Here is a 15,722-nt window from a genome sequence, read left to right on the forward strand (position 1 = left end):
ACGCCACTGGTTGAACGTGATTGGTGGAGCTGCCTGTATCTTGTAGACCAGGATTCTGTCCTCTACACAGTGAGAAAACCCAAACTGGCAAAATGAAGCGGGTTTAAATCACACAGAGGACAGCAGTCAGACGAGACAGGCGTAAGGATATAGGCCTGGTATATTTCCTCCGGGCTCCGCTATACGCTAGGCTATACATGATTAAATACAAAATGATTAAATACTGTGTATATATAGATGATGAAAGACATTATACGCTAGGCTATATAAAGGTACATGATTAAATCCATATGATTAAATACTGCATATAGATGACGTAAGACAGGGATTGAATTATCTTTCTGCTTTTGGTTTCCCCTGAGTGTTTGTTCTATAGCAGCAGAGCAGGGTTCTCAACATGTGGTCCAGGGACCCTCGGGGTTCTCAACGGCCACTTTTCGACGGGGACTGCCCATAAGTCCGAAAGGTTCATTAGTCCGAATTTAGTTAGGGTTACTGAGGTTAAGGTTAGGGTTAGGGTTAGAGTTAGGCATAGTATTCTTAAAGTGATCCCTGACTAATACGACAAATATGCCTTAATACATTATAATTGTCCTCTATAATTACAATGTAAAATTAAAAACACCTTAAATATTTTATTTCTTCTAGAAATAGCTAATCTTTCAGTCAATAGGGGAAATGCCTGTCGCAAGTTTAGTTGATGATGTCATAAATGTAATTTGTGATCTATCCCTATGGAATCTATGGAATGAATGTGCAAATAAAAACAAACGTAATACTTCCTATGGTTAATATGAGCATCAAATCAATATTTCAAATGTGTTTGTGGTTTATTTTGCACATGCATGCCATAAATTAGACCACACATAACATTTATGACATCATCAACTTGCGACAGGCATTTCCCCTATTGACTGAAAGATTATAGCCTGACACTCAGCCTGAATTGACATTTCGTTTCACATCATTATTCAGTCTGAAGTCAGTTCCGCCCACGGCTTTTGCAGGGATGGGCGTTGCCAAAATGAGGCACTGTTCAGCGATTGGTTCACCGACCAACACATGACATAGTGTTGTTATGTGTGCCTGGCTGGCTAGTGGCTAACCTGTTGCTTGCTAGTGCTACTTGCTAACCAAAGAAACAGTCAGAATAAGAGCACTACGAACTAGTAATCAAACACAACATAACATGCCTGCTACTGGTGTTTCATAGCGAGATCGATACGATCGCATTTTACCGCAATTTACCGCATTTTACCGCGACACGATGTGCGGTACGGTACGGCAGCGGCGTTGGTGTACTTGGAAACACACATGAGTTCTGGGAAACCCCCACCCACGCTGATCACAAGACGCTGATTCACGACGCTGATTCGCCCGTTTGGATTTTCAACCGAGGCAGGCCTCCTCATTGAGAGCGATTCTAGACCTGAATCGCCGAAACAAAAAAATTAAAGGGGTGTGGCTAGCGATTCAGGGTCTGGAACTAGGCTAGAAAGATTAGCTATTTCTAGAAGAAATAAAATATTTGAGATGTTTTTAATTTTACATTGTAGTTATAGAGGACAATTATAATGTATTAAGGCATATTTGTCGTATTAGCCAGGGATCACTTTAACAAATTCGGACTAATGAACATTCGGACTAATGAACCTTCGGACCAATGAACCTTCGGACCAATGCCATGGCACCCTTTTCGACCGGGCAAAGAAGGGGTTCGGGTTCTTTCTGCTCTTTCTCCCCCCTATGGGTCGAACCAGAGGTGAGCTTTTCCAACGAGAACCCAGTTGGTTCCGAACCGTAAAAGTTGGTTCGGAACTGGAACCACAAAATCCTTGGTTCCTCTGGTTCAATCTGGTAGAATCGCAGTGGAAATGATGTCCCTTTCCTTACTCGCCTGAACTTGAATGTAGAAATAGTTTGTTTGCGCATGGCGTTGTTGCACAGCCGATCTACAAGCTCCGAAGCACCAGAAACAACCGATCTACAAGCTCCGAAGCACCAGAAACAGACGATCTACAATACATGCTCCGAAGCACCAGAAACAGACGATCTACAAGTTCCGAAACGGCAGAAACAGACGATCTACAAGCTCTGAAGCGCCAGAAACAGACGATCTACAAGCTCCGAAGCACCAGAAACAGCTTGAAGTGAAAGAGTGTCAGAGCCTTGGAGGAACAGAGCAGGTGCAGAACCTTCCTGGATGGAGGCAGACATCCAGAGGACCGTTCTGACTAAGGCTGGGCAGTATATCCAACATGTACCTTCATCGAGGTATCAACATGCAAGGTATACAGTACATAACGACGAAGGCAGCTTGAAATGAGGTATTGGTGTATGTGTCATATAAATTAACAGACACACTGTATGCATGTATGTAGCACGTGCAAAAAAGCAGTCCATCTGTAACCGTCTGGTATATTTCAATAAAACCATTGTTTTAAAATGGAAATGGGCATTTAATGTCTTTATTCTATGTGTTCTGTGCGGTGTGCATGCATGGATATGCTATTCATTATCTGGTTTAGGCAGGCAGTGGACCTAAAGCAGAAAAACATTAAAAACTATAATGCAATCGTTTTCACTAATATCGTGAGTAATATCGATATCGAGGTATTCAACAACGTGATCTCACGTTGATGTTAGAGCAGCTCTCTCTGTCCTGCTCTGGTCATTAAAGGAGTAGTTCACCCCCAAAATGACTTAATTGTCTATTGATTACTCACGCTATGGAGACTTGAGTTCAATAAGGCGTTGAGAGCTTGTAGATCGGCTATTTTCAGCAAAGAAGTTTGGTGTAGAGGTCAAAAAGAGCAGACCAAGTACAGAGAGAAAGGTCAAGTTTCGAAGATTGAAGTGGCTAAATGTCTGGGGAAAAAAAAATATTAACACGAATCCAAAATAGACTGATGACAGTGCTGTCAAATAAGTCGATGAAAATCTGCATAACACATTTATACAGTATATATTGGGGGTCCCTGCTTCATCTCTCTCTCTCAGTTACGGGGTCCTTGGCCTGAAAACGTTGAAGACCCCTGCTACCCCCAGGGCGTCAATTGGGTATGGCAGGGGTATGCAGCTGCCATACCCTGGGTCCATGGGGGAAAATAAAAGTTACTTTATAAATGTGAATCCATGAATGTCTCTTTGTCTATCTGTGCTGGTTATTATGTTGTTAAATTACAGTAAAATAACTAAAAATGCAAAATGTTACAAAATTGTCACTTTAAAAAGGTATTCTCCCCATTTTGACAAGATGGTATATTCCCAGGTTCCTCAAGTCAGCTGCACAGGTGCAATTCATTAATGTTAATTGTGGCACGTTTACTAACCAAGTTTAGCTGCACTTGAATAACCATTCCAGACTGCCATATCCAGCCCAAGAAACCGTAGAAACGGGGGGGGGGGGGGGGGGAATTACTAAAATAAATGTATCATGCCTGTTGCTAAGGTATGGCAACATGACTGGTGTCTTGCGCGCGCGAAGGCGCGCGTGCAAGACACCAGTCATGTTGCCATACCTTAGCTTTTTCTGAACTGACGCCACTGGCTACCCCTCACCACCCGAGTGCCCCTTGTTGTTGTTGTTGTGGTGGTGGTGGATGAGCTCCAGGCGGGTGGTCTTACCTCCTGGCAGTAGGAGAGGATCTGGCCGGGCTCGGTGAAGCAGCCCTGCCGGCCCTGGGGGTCCGGGGACCACCTCCCCGTCTCTGCGTTCATGTGCAGCAGCGGGCGACCGCAGAACATGGCGATCTGAGGCTCCGCCAGGAGAATGGGAGAAGAGGGGCCGTTGACCTCCGTTAGGGCCTGAGAGAGAGACAGACAGACACCAGAGTTAATTTGATTTTACTTGGCCAATTGACCCTTCTGATTGGTCCCTGACTGGCCAACCAGAAAAATCATTCTCTTTTGCTACCGGTAGGCGGAGTTATGCAGTGGGACAAAGTCCACATTCAACTCAACCTGCAAGATCTTAATTGCATGCTGCTCCAGGGGGGGGGGGGGGGGGGGGGGGGGGGTCAGGCACCGCAAGGGCTTGTGGCGCCCCTGATGGTACCTTGTCTTGAGCTTGCAAAAATGAAGCAGCAAACAAAGATGAATCATCACAAGCCCCTCCTACAGCATACCCTGCTATAACATAAATTGGACCATATTTTCACAAAACGCATATCATGGTGATTGAAACGAAGCTTTAAACTAGCGACAGGATTGTGAACCATAAAGTATTTATGACAATGTTTATTAAGGTAAGAAAATCAAATGTAAAACAGCGCAACTAGCGGCGAATCTTAGGAACTTTTAGTTCTGTGTTTGCTTCATGTTAAATCCGGACCCGTGGTCTTCACACATCCTGAATGTCCACATGTCTCCCCTTCTCCTTCCCCTCCAGTTACAACCCCCCCCCCCCCCCGCCCCCACACACACACACACACACACACACACACACACACACACACACACACACACACACACACACACACACACACACACACACTCAGAGTACAAAACACTGATGTTGGCCTTCAAAGAAACCTTTAAAGCCTGATCCAACCTACAACACACAGGGACGCTGAACACCCTCTAACGCTCCACACGTCCTACACCTCCCTCTCTCTCTCTCTCTCTCTCTCTCTGTCTCTCTCTCTCTCTCTCTCTCTCTCTCCTCTCTCTAGATGTTATTGATTGTGGGTATCCGTTTGCCTTTGTTTGGCACGCACGCACACGCACACGCACACGCACGCGCACACGCAGCTTGTGGGACGGATCGGGAGTCAGGTGTTAATACAAGCTCATTGACCGCTGGAACACTTCAGTGCATTAACACACGCACGCACGCACGCACGCACGCACGCACGCACGCACGCACACACACACACACACACACACGCACACACACACAGGAGGTTAGGGAGGACAGAGGGACTCAATCATTGACCTTTGACCTTGGAGGCAGTAGGAAAACATGCTGATGTAAACAACTAGACCTGCACTCTGTCCAGGTGGCTTGCCTCCTTTTACCATACCGCTCCACCTAGCCCACACCCCCGCTAGCCCCCGCCCCGCCTCCCCGCTCTCCCTGTCCGTCCCAGACTACACTCGGAAGAAAATGGAACGAAGAAAAAGTCCTGCTGCTGACAATGCTGTATTTAGATTTTGATTATTATTATAACAAAACACTTCTGTCATAATCAATTTCGGCCGCATATGCGACGCATTTTGCACAAACACGGTGCTCACAAACAAGGGGAAAGAAAGGCGCTGAAAACAATAACAAATAGAACATATTTAAGCGTCATTCCCACACGATAAAGATAACTATATCGATAATTAACAACAACTGCCTTCCTGTTGTCCTGCTGTCGACAACATGATGCTTTATTTAGGCTACTATAGCCTAGTTACTTTTGATTATTAGTCTATTATAAAACACTAAAGTCATCGTATCAAAGGGTGCGTTCGGAAATGCGCACCAGGTGTGTGCTCAGTGTAGTGAGTGCCTAAACCTAACCCTAATCCTAACCCTAACCTCAGTAAAACTATGCCTAAACCCAACCCTAACCCTAACCCTAACCTCAGTAAAACTATGCCTAAAACTAACCCTAACCCTAACCAGACCCAGTGCGCATTTCCGAACGCACCCTTTGATACACTCGGACTGAAACACCAGCAGAAAACACTCTCCCGTCTGGGACAGAGGAGGGAGAGCGGGGAGGCGGGGCGGGGCGGGGGCTAGCGGGGGTGGGGGCTAGGTGGAGCGGTATGGTAAAAGGAGGCAAGCGTCCAGGTGCCAGCTTGCGCCTCGTGCACTTGTGGCCATATATGGCCTTTTTGTTTGCCAGCAGAGCGTGCAAGTGCTGCCTGTGATCGGTGCAGTTCGGTGCTGTCTGTGTGTATGTGGGTAGGCAAGTTGTCACTCTGTCCAGGTGCCGACTTGCTCCTTAGTACAGTACAGTACAGTACAGTACAGTACAGTACAGTACAGTACAGTACAGTAGTGGTTCTCAACCTTTTCGGGCTGCGACCCCCAAAATAATCGTATTTTAACTGTGGACCCCCCACCCTGACAAGCACTAAGAGTTGAGGAATTACATTTTGTATAACACGGTTCTATTGTGAAAATAGCAGATCTACATGCTCACAACGCCTCGCGTCGCGAGGCGCTGTGAGCATGTAGATCGCCTATTTTCACAATCTCTGCGTCTTTATTTGACAATTTGGCCAATGTTTAATTTAATTCATTTTAGAGATATTAAAAAGTCCTCAAATTGTCACATTAGAAATGTTTAGCTAAACATCTGGGGGATGCCCCCAAATAATTTGGTGACCCCCCTGGGGGTCCCGACCCACAGGTTGACAACCCCTGCTGTAAAGTACAGTACATTACTGTACAGTGTCTCTCCAGCTCTTTAATGAACAGATAATCTAGCATTGGTTGGGCTCTAATTGCACAATTGAGAGAGTAATCTCTGATTCCATGCGGTTTAATTAGATCACATAATCAGGCCACAACAAGACCATGCAGTCTATTATGCAAAGGTTGAAATACAGTTCAGGGCATTTTATTTAGACGGATTCATATGTTTACATGGTGTTTTCTGTAGTTTCAATGTACAGATTACTACTTTGATATTTTAGACTTGCTGTCTCTCTGCATTCTATGATCCTATAGTTTACTGAGACGCTACCCTGTCTCTCTGCATTCTATAATCCTATAGTTTACTGAGACACTACGCTGTCTCTCTGCATTCTATGATCCTATAGTTTACTGAGACACTATGCTTTGCTGTCTCTCTGCATTCTATGATCCTATAGTTTACTGAGACACTACACTGTCTCTCTGCATTCTATGATCCTATAGTTTACTGAGACACTACGCTGTCTCTCTGCATTCTATGATCCTATAGTTTACTGAGACACTATGCTGTCTCTCTGCATTCTATGATCCTATAGTTTACTGAGACACTATGCTGTCTCTCTGCATTCTATGATCCTATAGTTTACTGAGACACTATGCTGTCTCTCTGCATTCTATGATCCTATAGTTTACTGAGACACTACGCTGTCTCTCTGCATTCTATGATCCTATAGTTTACTGAGACACTACTACTTTGTCTCTCTGCATTCTATGATCCTATAGTTTACTGAGACACTATACGCTGTCTCTCTGCATTCTATGATCCTATAGTTTACTGAGACACTACTACTTTGTCTCTCTGCATTCTATGATCCTATAGTTTACTGAGACACTACGCTGTCTCTCTGCATTCTATGATCCTATAGTTTACTGAGACACTACGCTGTCTCTCTGCATTCTATGATCCTATAGTTTACTGAGACACTACGCTGTCTCTCTGCATTCTATGATCCTATAGTTTACTGAGACACTATGCTGTCTCTCTGCATTCTATGATCCTATAGTTTACTGAGACACTATGCTGTCTCTCTGCATTCTATGATCCTATAGTTTACTGAGACACTATGCTGTCTCTCTGCATTCTATGATCCTATAGTTTACTGAGACACTACGCTGTCTCTCTGCATTCTATGATCCTATAGTTTACTGAGACACTACTACTTTGTCTCTCTGCATTCTATGATCCTATAGTTTACTGAGACACTATACGCTGTCTCTCTGCATTCTATGATCCTATAGTTTACTGAGACACTACTACTTTGTCTCTCTGCATTCTATGATCCTATAGTTTACTGAGACACTACGCTGTCTCTCTGCATTCTATGATCCTATAGTTTACTGAGACACTACGCTGTCTCTCTGCATTCTATGATCCTATAGTTTACTGAGACACTACTGTAGTGTCACGGCCGGGAGGCGAACGCGGGACCCCGCTTTGCCAGGTATGCACGCTGACCAGTCAGCCAAAGTGCCAGGCACGTTGGCAAGAGCCAACGCACATACCGTATAGCCTACAGTCGTCCCCTCTACCTGGAAGCGCGGCCACGCGCGCCGGCCAGGATCTAAGATCGACTTTGAAACCGGGGGGTTCAAACGCAACTCAGGGGGGAACAGTCGTCGACTACTAGCCGGACAGTACACCGCCGCTGGGGATGAATACTTCCCCTCTGTACCACTGCCACCAATGTAGCGTCACAGCCGGGAGGCGAACCCGGGACCCCGATTTGCCAGGTATGCACGCTGACCAGTCAGCCAAAGTGCCAGGTACGTTGGCGAGAGCCAACGTACATACCGTATAGCCTACACTACTACTCTGTCTCTCTGCATTCTATGTACAGTATGTGCTTACCTTGCATACTGCAAGTCACTGTGGATAAAGAGCCTTCTTGTAAATTGTAAATTAATTAATTTTCAGGTTGTGATGCCAACCGATTTCATTCAATCTGGAGAGAAAACTCCTACAGGATAAACCAGTTAAATTGGAAAGTGATGACACAAATCAATGAGCATGCAGGAACTGGACAGGACAACACAAGCTGATGAATGAATGATCTTAGTGGGATTCTCTCTCCTGCTTGGTTGAAATGTGTAACCCACCTGAAAAAATGTTTTTCTTTTTTTTTTCGTTCATTAAAGAGATGCTACCGTTACCAGACAAGCACTCTGTACAATGTAGCCGTGGTTTCTATCAGAATACAGAGCTTCAACCTTTTAGTCAAAGAATTTGATTCTTGCAGAGGGTCGCCCCGCTGGTCAACAGCAAAACACGTAAGACTCTCGGAGGTGCACTCATTCTGCCCCTCATCGACTATGGAGTCCTCGGATGGCATCGCGATGCCCCAAATGCCTTAAAATCAAAGCAAACAGCCCAAAACAAACTGATTAGGGTCCTGCTTGGCCTTCCTTATTCTCTGGCCCACCTCATTGCTTATCACTATATACATAAGTGTGGGGTGGCTCACTTTAGCTGACAGAGTACAGCAGCTTTCAATGGGCCTGGTGTACAAGATACACTACACCACCAAGATACCCATGTACCTGACAAACTACTTCCTTAACGTCAAGGATGTCCACAATTACAACACCAGAGGCAGCACCACAAATCACGTTCAACCCAGATTTTACTCTTTTACTCTTGAAAAATCGTCAAAATCTTTGAATATTTCAAATGCTTCTAAGGTGAAAAACCTATGTGTCTATGTCAGCTCAAACCTTTTCATGTGAAGGACCCCCAAAATTATATGTATTTTGGCCACGGACCCCCATCTCAAAATTTGAGTTATAAATGTGTTATATATATATATATATATATATATATATATATATATATATAATTATATATATTATATATTATATATATAACATTCAAAGAGTTGCACACATTTTCACGACTTTTCAAAAATAGCAGATCTACAAGAGCTTGTATATCTGCTATTTTTCAATAGCTAAAGTATAGCCCCTGGGAGAGAGAGAGAGAGAGAAAGAAAGGGGTATGGGAGGGGGGATGGAGAGAGAGTGTAGGGGGGAGGGGGGGGGGGGGCTGATCAAAGCACAGCTCTTCCTCCGTCGACTGCAGCTCACAAGTCTTTGAAGTTGTAATTAGAATGTATGCATAAAGAATGGGAACATAAAACTGTAAACGCGCTGTAAATAAATATACAGTAAATATAGGTGAACATGTAGAGAAGATGTGAATATAGTACTATGAAGAAGGTTGATTAGTCAACGTTCATAAAGGTCAACCACAATACCGTCAAACAACACGTCAAAAACTACAATGAAAACTACAAGATATGATAAATACTGTGAAACAACAACAACTACAATAAAAAAAACAACAAGATAAGAACCCTTGTGAAGTGGTTCCATAGTTAACAATAAAGGGAATAATAAAGGATATAAATGTTTAAATAAAGGCATAAATAGCAGCAGTAGTCTCAGCAACATAACTTAAAACATTATATGCAAAATAATGCATGACCCCGTGTACCAAATATATTCATGTAATAATGTGCAAATGTTGGCTTGAGCAATGAACTGCATACATAATGACTACAGTTCCCAGACTGCATACTAGTAAGACACCTCAGGGCAACAAGCTAGGGTGAGGTCGCGCCACAGTGATGTGGACATCAGGGACATCAGGGATCTCCATATATGGGCATGAAAGGGATTTGTTCACCTCCTGGCATCACAGGGATCTCCATATCTCCATATATGGGCATGAAAGGGATTTGCTCCCCTCCTGGCATCACAGGGATGTCCCTAACAGGGCATCATTAATATTGATGACATCAGGGAACTCCATATATGGGCATAGAAGGGATTCTGTTAGTGTGACATCACAGTGAAGCCAGAGCGTGATGTCAGAGCGGCAGACCCATTCTGGTAGAGTGGTTCGCCTGACATCACAGTGATGTCAGAGCGGCAAACCCATAGACTGTAAAAATGTGTACACGTCTACATGGACGGACAGACAGATGGACGGACGCGGACAAGCTGTGACGTTTAGCATAGTAAACTGCGACCGAAGGTGTTTGGGTAACCAAACATAGCGGATCTACAAGCTCGTTTATTTTCGGCAAAGAGGTTTGGTGTAGAGGGAAAAAGAGCAGACTAAGTACAGAGTGAAAGGTCAAGTTTATTAAGTATTGACGGTTCAAGTGGTTAAATATCTGATAACACAAATTGACATGAATCCAAAATACACTGATGATTGTGCTGTCAAACAATGAAACTATATGGAATCTATGAAAAGGTTGTGGGGGTCCCTGCTTCATCTCTCTCTCTCTCTCTCTCAACTAAGGGGTCCTTGGCCTGAAAACGCTGAAGACCCCTGAGCTAGAGAAAGTAACTGATCCACCAGCTCCAAACATGTCTCTTTTCGAGCTTGTAGACCTTCCTGTCAGGATGGAATGTACAGTAAAGTTAAGGCTGCTCATTTCTCTGACAGGGCTTTGAAGAGTCTATTGTCTGGGAGGGGTCCACTTCTCAGGTATCCTGACCTCTGACCTGTGACCTCATGCAGGTGTGGGTTCATTCTATTCTGCTACACCCCCCCCCCCCCCCCCTACGTACCTACAGTACGTATCTCTAAACGTACAGTACAGTACAGTACAGTACAGTACAGTACGTATCTCCATAATCTAACGTCTCTGAACATATTATCGCTTTGATCTCCTGGAAGGTCGACACAAAATGTAATAAATAATTAATCAAATAAATAAATAAATAAACAAACTTCCGGATATTTGAGAAGATAACCTGGCAGCCCCCCCCCCCCCCCCCCACGCACACTCTGCACTTCAAGCAGAAAATCAATGTCCTGATGCTCTGCTGCAACTGTATCACTGCACCCCCCCCCCCCCCCCCCCTTCACCCCCCTTCACCCCCCCACGATCGATAGGAGTCCATCAGGAGCCGGGGTGGGGGTGGGGGGGACAGACCTCCACCATCGCGCAGACCACCCCCCACATACACACACACACACACGCGCATGCGCACGTTGATCTCCAGTCTGGTATGTGTGGACGTGTGCGTTTGTGTCTGTGTGTGGGGAACTGTGATAACATAAATAAACTGTGTTGTTTATACACAACAGGGAGGAAAGGAGATGAAGCAAGAAAAAAGACAACAAAGAATATATATATATATATATATATATATTATATATATATATATATATATATATATATATATATATATATATATATATATTAGGGGTGCAACATATCAAACCGAATATCGAAAATCGAACCGAACCCAAAAATAGCGAACCAAATGACCCTGTACCGAACAATACAATACCACACCACATCCACATTCCCCTGGAACCCCCTCAAGGACCCCTAGGGGTCCGCAGAGCCCACTTAGAGAACCACTACCCTAGAGGTTGGGTACCGTATTGTTCAAAGTTAAAACAAAAAAATACGTAGTGTGGTGAACACTAGATGGAGGTATCTCACCTCAGAATGGACACTGGTTGTGGGGACTCCCATACTCCGTCTGCTCGTCTCATTTCACTCACTTCCACAGTAGTTATAAAAATACATTTATAAATCAAGGACATTTCTGCTTATTTTTTTGTATCGAAAAAGTATTGAACCGTGACACCAAAATATCAAACCGAACCGAACAGTGAATTTTGTGAACCGTTGCACTCCTAATATATATATATATATATATATATATATATATATATATTAGTGGTGTCCAACGATTAAATATTTTAATCACGATTAATCGCATGATTTATGTAGTTAATCGCGCGATTAATCGCAAATAAGTCATCAGCTTTTATCAGGTCACAATGTAACTTAGAGGGATATCTTTCAAGTCTTTCGTGGCCCTATTAACTTGGGAGTGGAAATATTTGCTGGATTTATGCGAAAGTATGTTAATCTTTTATTCGAAATCAATTAAAAACCTGAATAAATCATAATGGTATTGCATTAAATAGACTGCAGCTGATGGGTATAAGGATCTGCTAAATGATTACTGTTGTGTCCACCTTTATGCTTTAATTATACATTGTATTTTTGTTACATCAACAGGGATGGACCTTGTAGCCAATATAGCCAATATTGTAGCCAATGTTTGTAAATATGCGATTAATTGCGATTAAAATAATTAATCGCGATTAACATAACGGTGAGTTAATTGTGATTAATTTAGTTAACTCGGACAGCACTAATATATATATATATATATATTTACATACACACACACACATATTTACACATGGTTCCTGAGATAAAAATATAAAAGGTGCGTGAGCTTAGCAGTGCAAGTCGTGGCACGGATTCACAGTTAGAGGATCAGAGAGAAGGGAAAAAAAACATAGAAGAATAGAATGTCAAGGAGAGAGGGATGGCTCTGGGATCGTGTGGACAGCCTGTTATGAATGATGCAGACTCTCCACTCGTCTCCCTGGGGGATTTACTGTAAAGACGGTGAAATGAAAAATATGTTCTTTACACTTTTAGAGCATATCCGTGGTCATAATATATGATGTTTCTTTTTATAGTAGGCCTATTGTATATTTGTATGTCATTAAATGTTTCTATGAATTTAATACAAAGGACCCGAATGGAAACAAGGCATGGGCCTATAGAGCGTTTTTCTAGCTGGTGGAGTAGAAGTAACATTTTTGAAAATGGGAAATACTCAAGTAAAGTACAAAAACTCAAAATTGCATTTAAGTACAGTACTTGTAAATGCAGGCTGCTAGTTACGTTACACTAATGTTTACACCACGGTATACAGAGCTGTAATTTGAATATAAAGTATTCAATCAGTCAGACACTCAATCAATCAATCAATCAATCAATCAATCAATCAATCTACACTGTAAACTATAAATTAAAGGCAGAAAGCCCCCGAAAATATTTAAAAAAAAAGAAATCTCTTGTTACTAAATACTTTTGATTTATTAATGATTTCATAAAACACAAACACGCACGCACGCCCACATCCGTAAGAGTAGGGCCAAAAAGAGTGACGTGACGGACAGACGGAGGGACTGACTGACGGACTGACTGACAGACAGCCGGTGGAGGTTTTCATAGTAACTTGGGACCTGACGGTCGCAATAAAAAAAGAAAAACTTGTTGTGAGCTTGTAGATCGTCCATTTTCTCTACCGCGTTAAATCGTGAGACATGGAGTTTCTCTGCCTGGCAACAAGCAGTAAATATATTTACTTAGTGGAGGGGGGGGGGGGTAATTTACATACCGGTCAGCAGCCTTTCCTCTTAATTAAACATTCATCTCATGTAGGATGGATGGATGGATGGATGACCTCATCTCATGCCATGATGCAATCTCTGCTCCCTGCCTGGCAAGAGAGAGGGGGGGCTAGGGGGGGCTAGGGGGGGCTCTTCATCATTTGTCACCTTTTACAAGCCCCCCCCCAGTCAGACCATTCATCAGACCCCCCCCCCCCCCCTCTCCCCCCGTGCAGTGAGGTCATAGATGTTCAGGTGTCAGACAGTGATCCGCTGCTGCATTGGACCCTGGCTCCGGTTGCTACACCAGGGCCGGACTGGCAGGGCGTCTATTGGGTATGGCAGGGGTATGCAGCTGCCATAGGGGGGGAAAATAAAAGTTACTTTTAAATATAAATCCATTAATGTCTCTTTGTCTCTCTGTTCTGGTTATTATGTTGTTAAATTACAGTAAAATAACTATAAATGCAAAGTTTTACAAAATGGTCACTTTAACAAGGTATTATAATTATATGCTCTACACTTTTATTCTCCCCATCTTGACAGAATGGTATATTCCCAGGTTCCGCAGGTCAGCTGCACAGGTGCAATGCATTATTGTTAATTGTGGTACGTTTACTAACATGCCAAGTTTAGCTGCACTTGAATAACCGTTCCAGGCTGCCATATCTAGCCCAAGAAACCGTAGAAAGATCTACAAGCCCACAATGAGTTCGAGGCAGCGACGCGTTGTGGGCTTGTATCAGCTGTTCTATGTCTGGGTGGGACTCCAGGGCCGACAGTAGAGCCTGTGATTGGGCTACCAGGCTGGTATTCAGATGATAGACAGGTCAGTGGGCCAATCATGTGAAGTCTATCTGCTCTGTGGGCCGGGGCTACTGAGGGGAAATCCCGTTTGGCCGGTGTAGCGATAGGGCGGTGTAGCGACGGCGAAGTGGACTAACAGGGGCAAATGTACGAACGGGCTCTCCTACCGTACTGATGAGCAATACAATGGTTATATGTCACAGTTATTGTCCACGACATTGCAAGCGGCGCAAGGTCCTGCTCTTCGCGCCCGAGCGCGGCGCTCCGCCGGCCGCGCGAGTTACGAAGCCGTGGTGGATGCAATCGTTATATTTATGCCCAGGCTGTAAGGCCTGGGCAAGCGCACGATAAACGCATGAATGGGAATGGGATGAAGATCGCTTGCTTTACAGTCTGTTGGAAAGGCTCCCCCTGTTAGTACAGTTCGCCTTATCGCTACACCGCCCTATCGCTACACCGGCCAAACGGGATACTGAAGGATTGGCCCTCTCCACTTAGTGGCCACCCAGTCCAAAGATCACTGTAACTATCCTACAATGGTGTTAAAAAGCAGACCAAGTAGGCCTGCATTAACAATTTACAATGCAGGCCTTTAATCCAGAGCAATTTACCATGAAAAGATGCAATTGGAAATGTGGTTGCATATTTATTACCTGGATAGCCAGAAAGTCACGACTCCCCCGTAGAACCCCCCATATAACTCAACTCAACTACTAATACCGGAATACTGAATATATTATTGATTTCAGCTGTTACAATTCCAAACATGATCTGCTTTAATTCCGTCAGTCTATATTAGTAGCTTAATGACTAGGATAGTAGTATTACATTTTTTTATTTATTTTATGTCCAGTGTATTTGTACTATTTAGGTTCATAAAGTTAACATGAGTATATAACTAACTGCATTTGAAATTAAATGAAAATGTTACATTTCAGGATACCAATTAAGAAATAACAAAAAAACTATTCAGGATTCCAATTCAAAAGAAGCAAAAATAGCTGATCTACAAGCTCAAAACGCATCGCAGCGCGATGCGTTTTGAGCTTGTAGATCTGCTATTTTTGCTTCTATTGCATGCGATACTAGAATGACAAAGTAAAGTAGGATGTAGCAACATGCAATGTGGCCCTCTGGAGTGAAGGTGGAAACATAGTGGCCCTCGCCATCATCAAAGTTGCCCACCCCTGCTCATAATGGTGACATCACCGAGAATGCTGCTTCCTGATTGGCTGATGTTGACCGTAATCCTTTTGCTGCAGTTAAGCCACAGAC

General features: G+C 43.6%; 2 protein-coding genes across 2 annotated transcripts in view; one reads left to right on the forward strand and one right to left on the reverse strand.

The window, feature by feature from the left end:
* The window catches only part of aplp1 (amyloid beta (A4) precursor-like protein 1), a gene marked incomplete at both ends in the record, with an annotated part of 47,584 nt that extends 36,645 nt beyond the window's left edge, over positions 1-10,939 (reverse strand). Inside the window, 2 exons of the mRNA XM_080744192.1 lie at positions 3,628-3,807; positions 10,928-10,939. Coding sequence (XP_080600318.1) covers positions 3,628-3,807; positions 10,928-10,939 — 192 coding nt within the window. The remainder of the gene's footprint in view (positions 1-3,627; positions 3,808-10,927) is intronic.
* The window catches only part of st14 (ST14 transmembrane serine protease matriptase), a gene marked incomplete at both ends in the record, with an annotated part of 107,593 nt that continues 102,808 nt past the window's right edge, over positions 10,938-15,722 (forward strand). Inside the window, one exon of the mRNA XM_080744203.1 lies at positions 10,938-10,943. Coding sequence (XP_080600329.1) covers positions 10,938-10,943 — 6 coding nt within the window. The remainder of the gene's footprint in view (positions 10,944-15,722) is intronic.

This window comes from Nannobrachium achirus (assembly GCF_963921795.1).
Source record: "Nannobrachium achirus genome assembly, chromosome: 2".
Classification (NCBI taxonomy): domain Eukaryota; kingdom Metazoa; phylum Chordata; class Actinopteri; order Myctophiformes; family Myctophidae; genus Nannobrachium; species Nannobrachium achirus.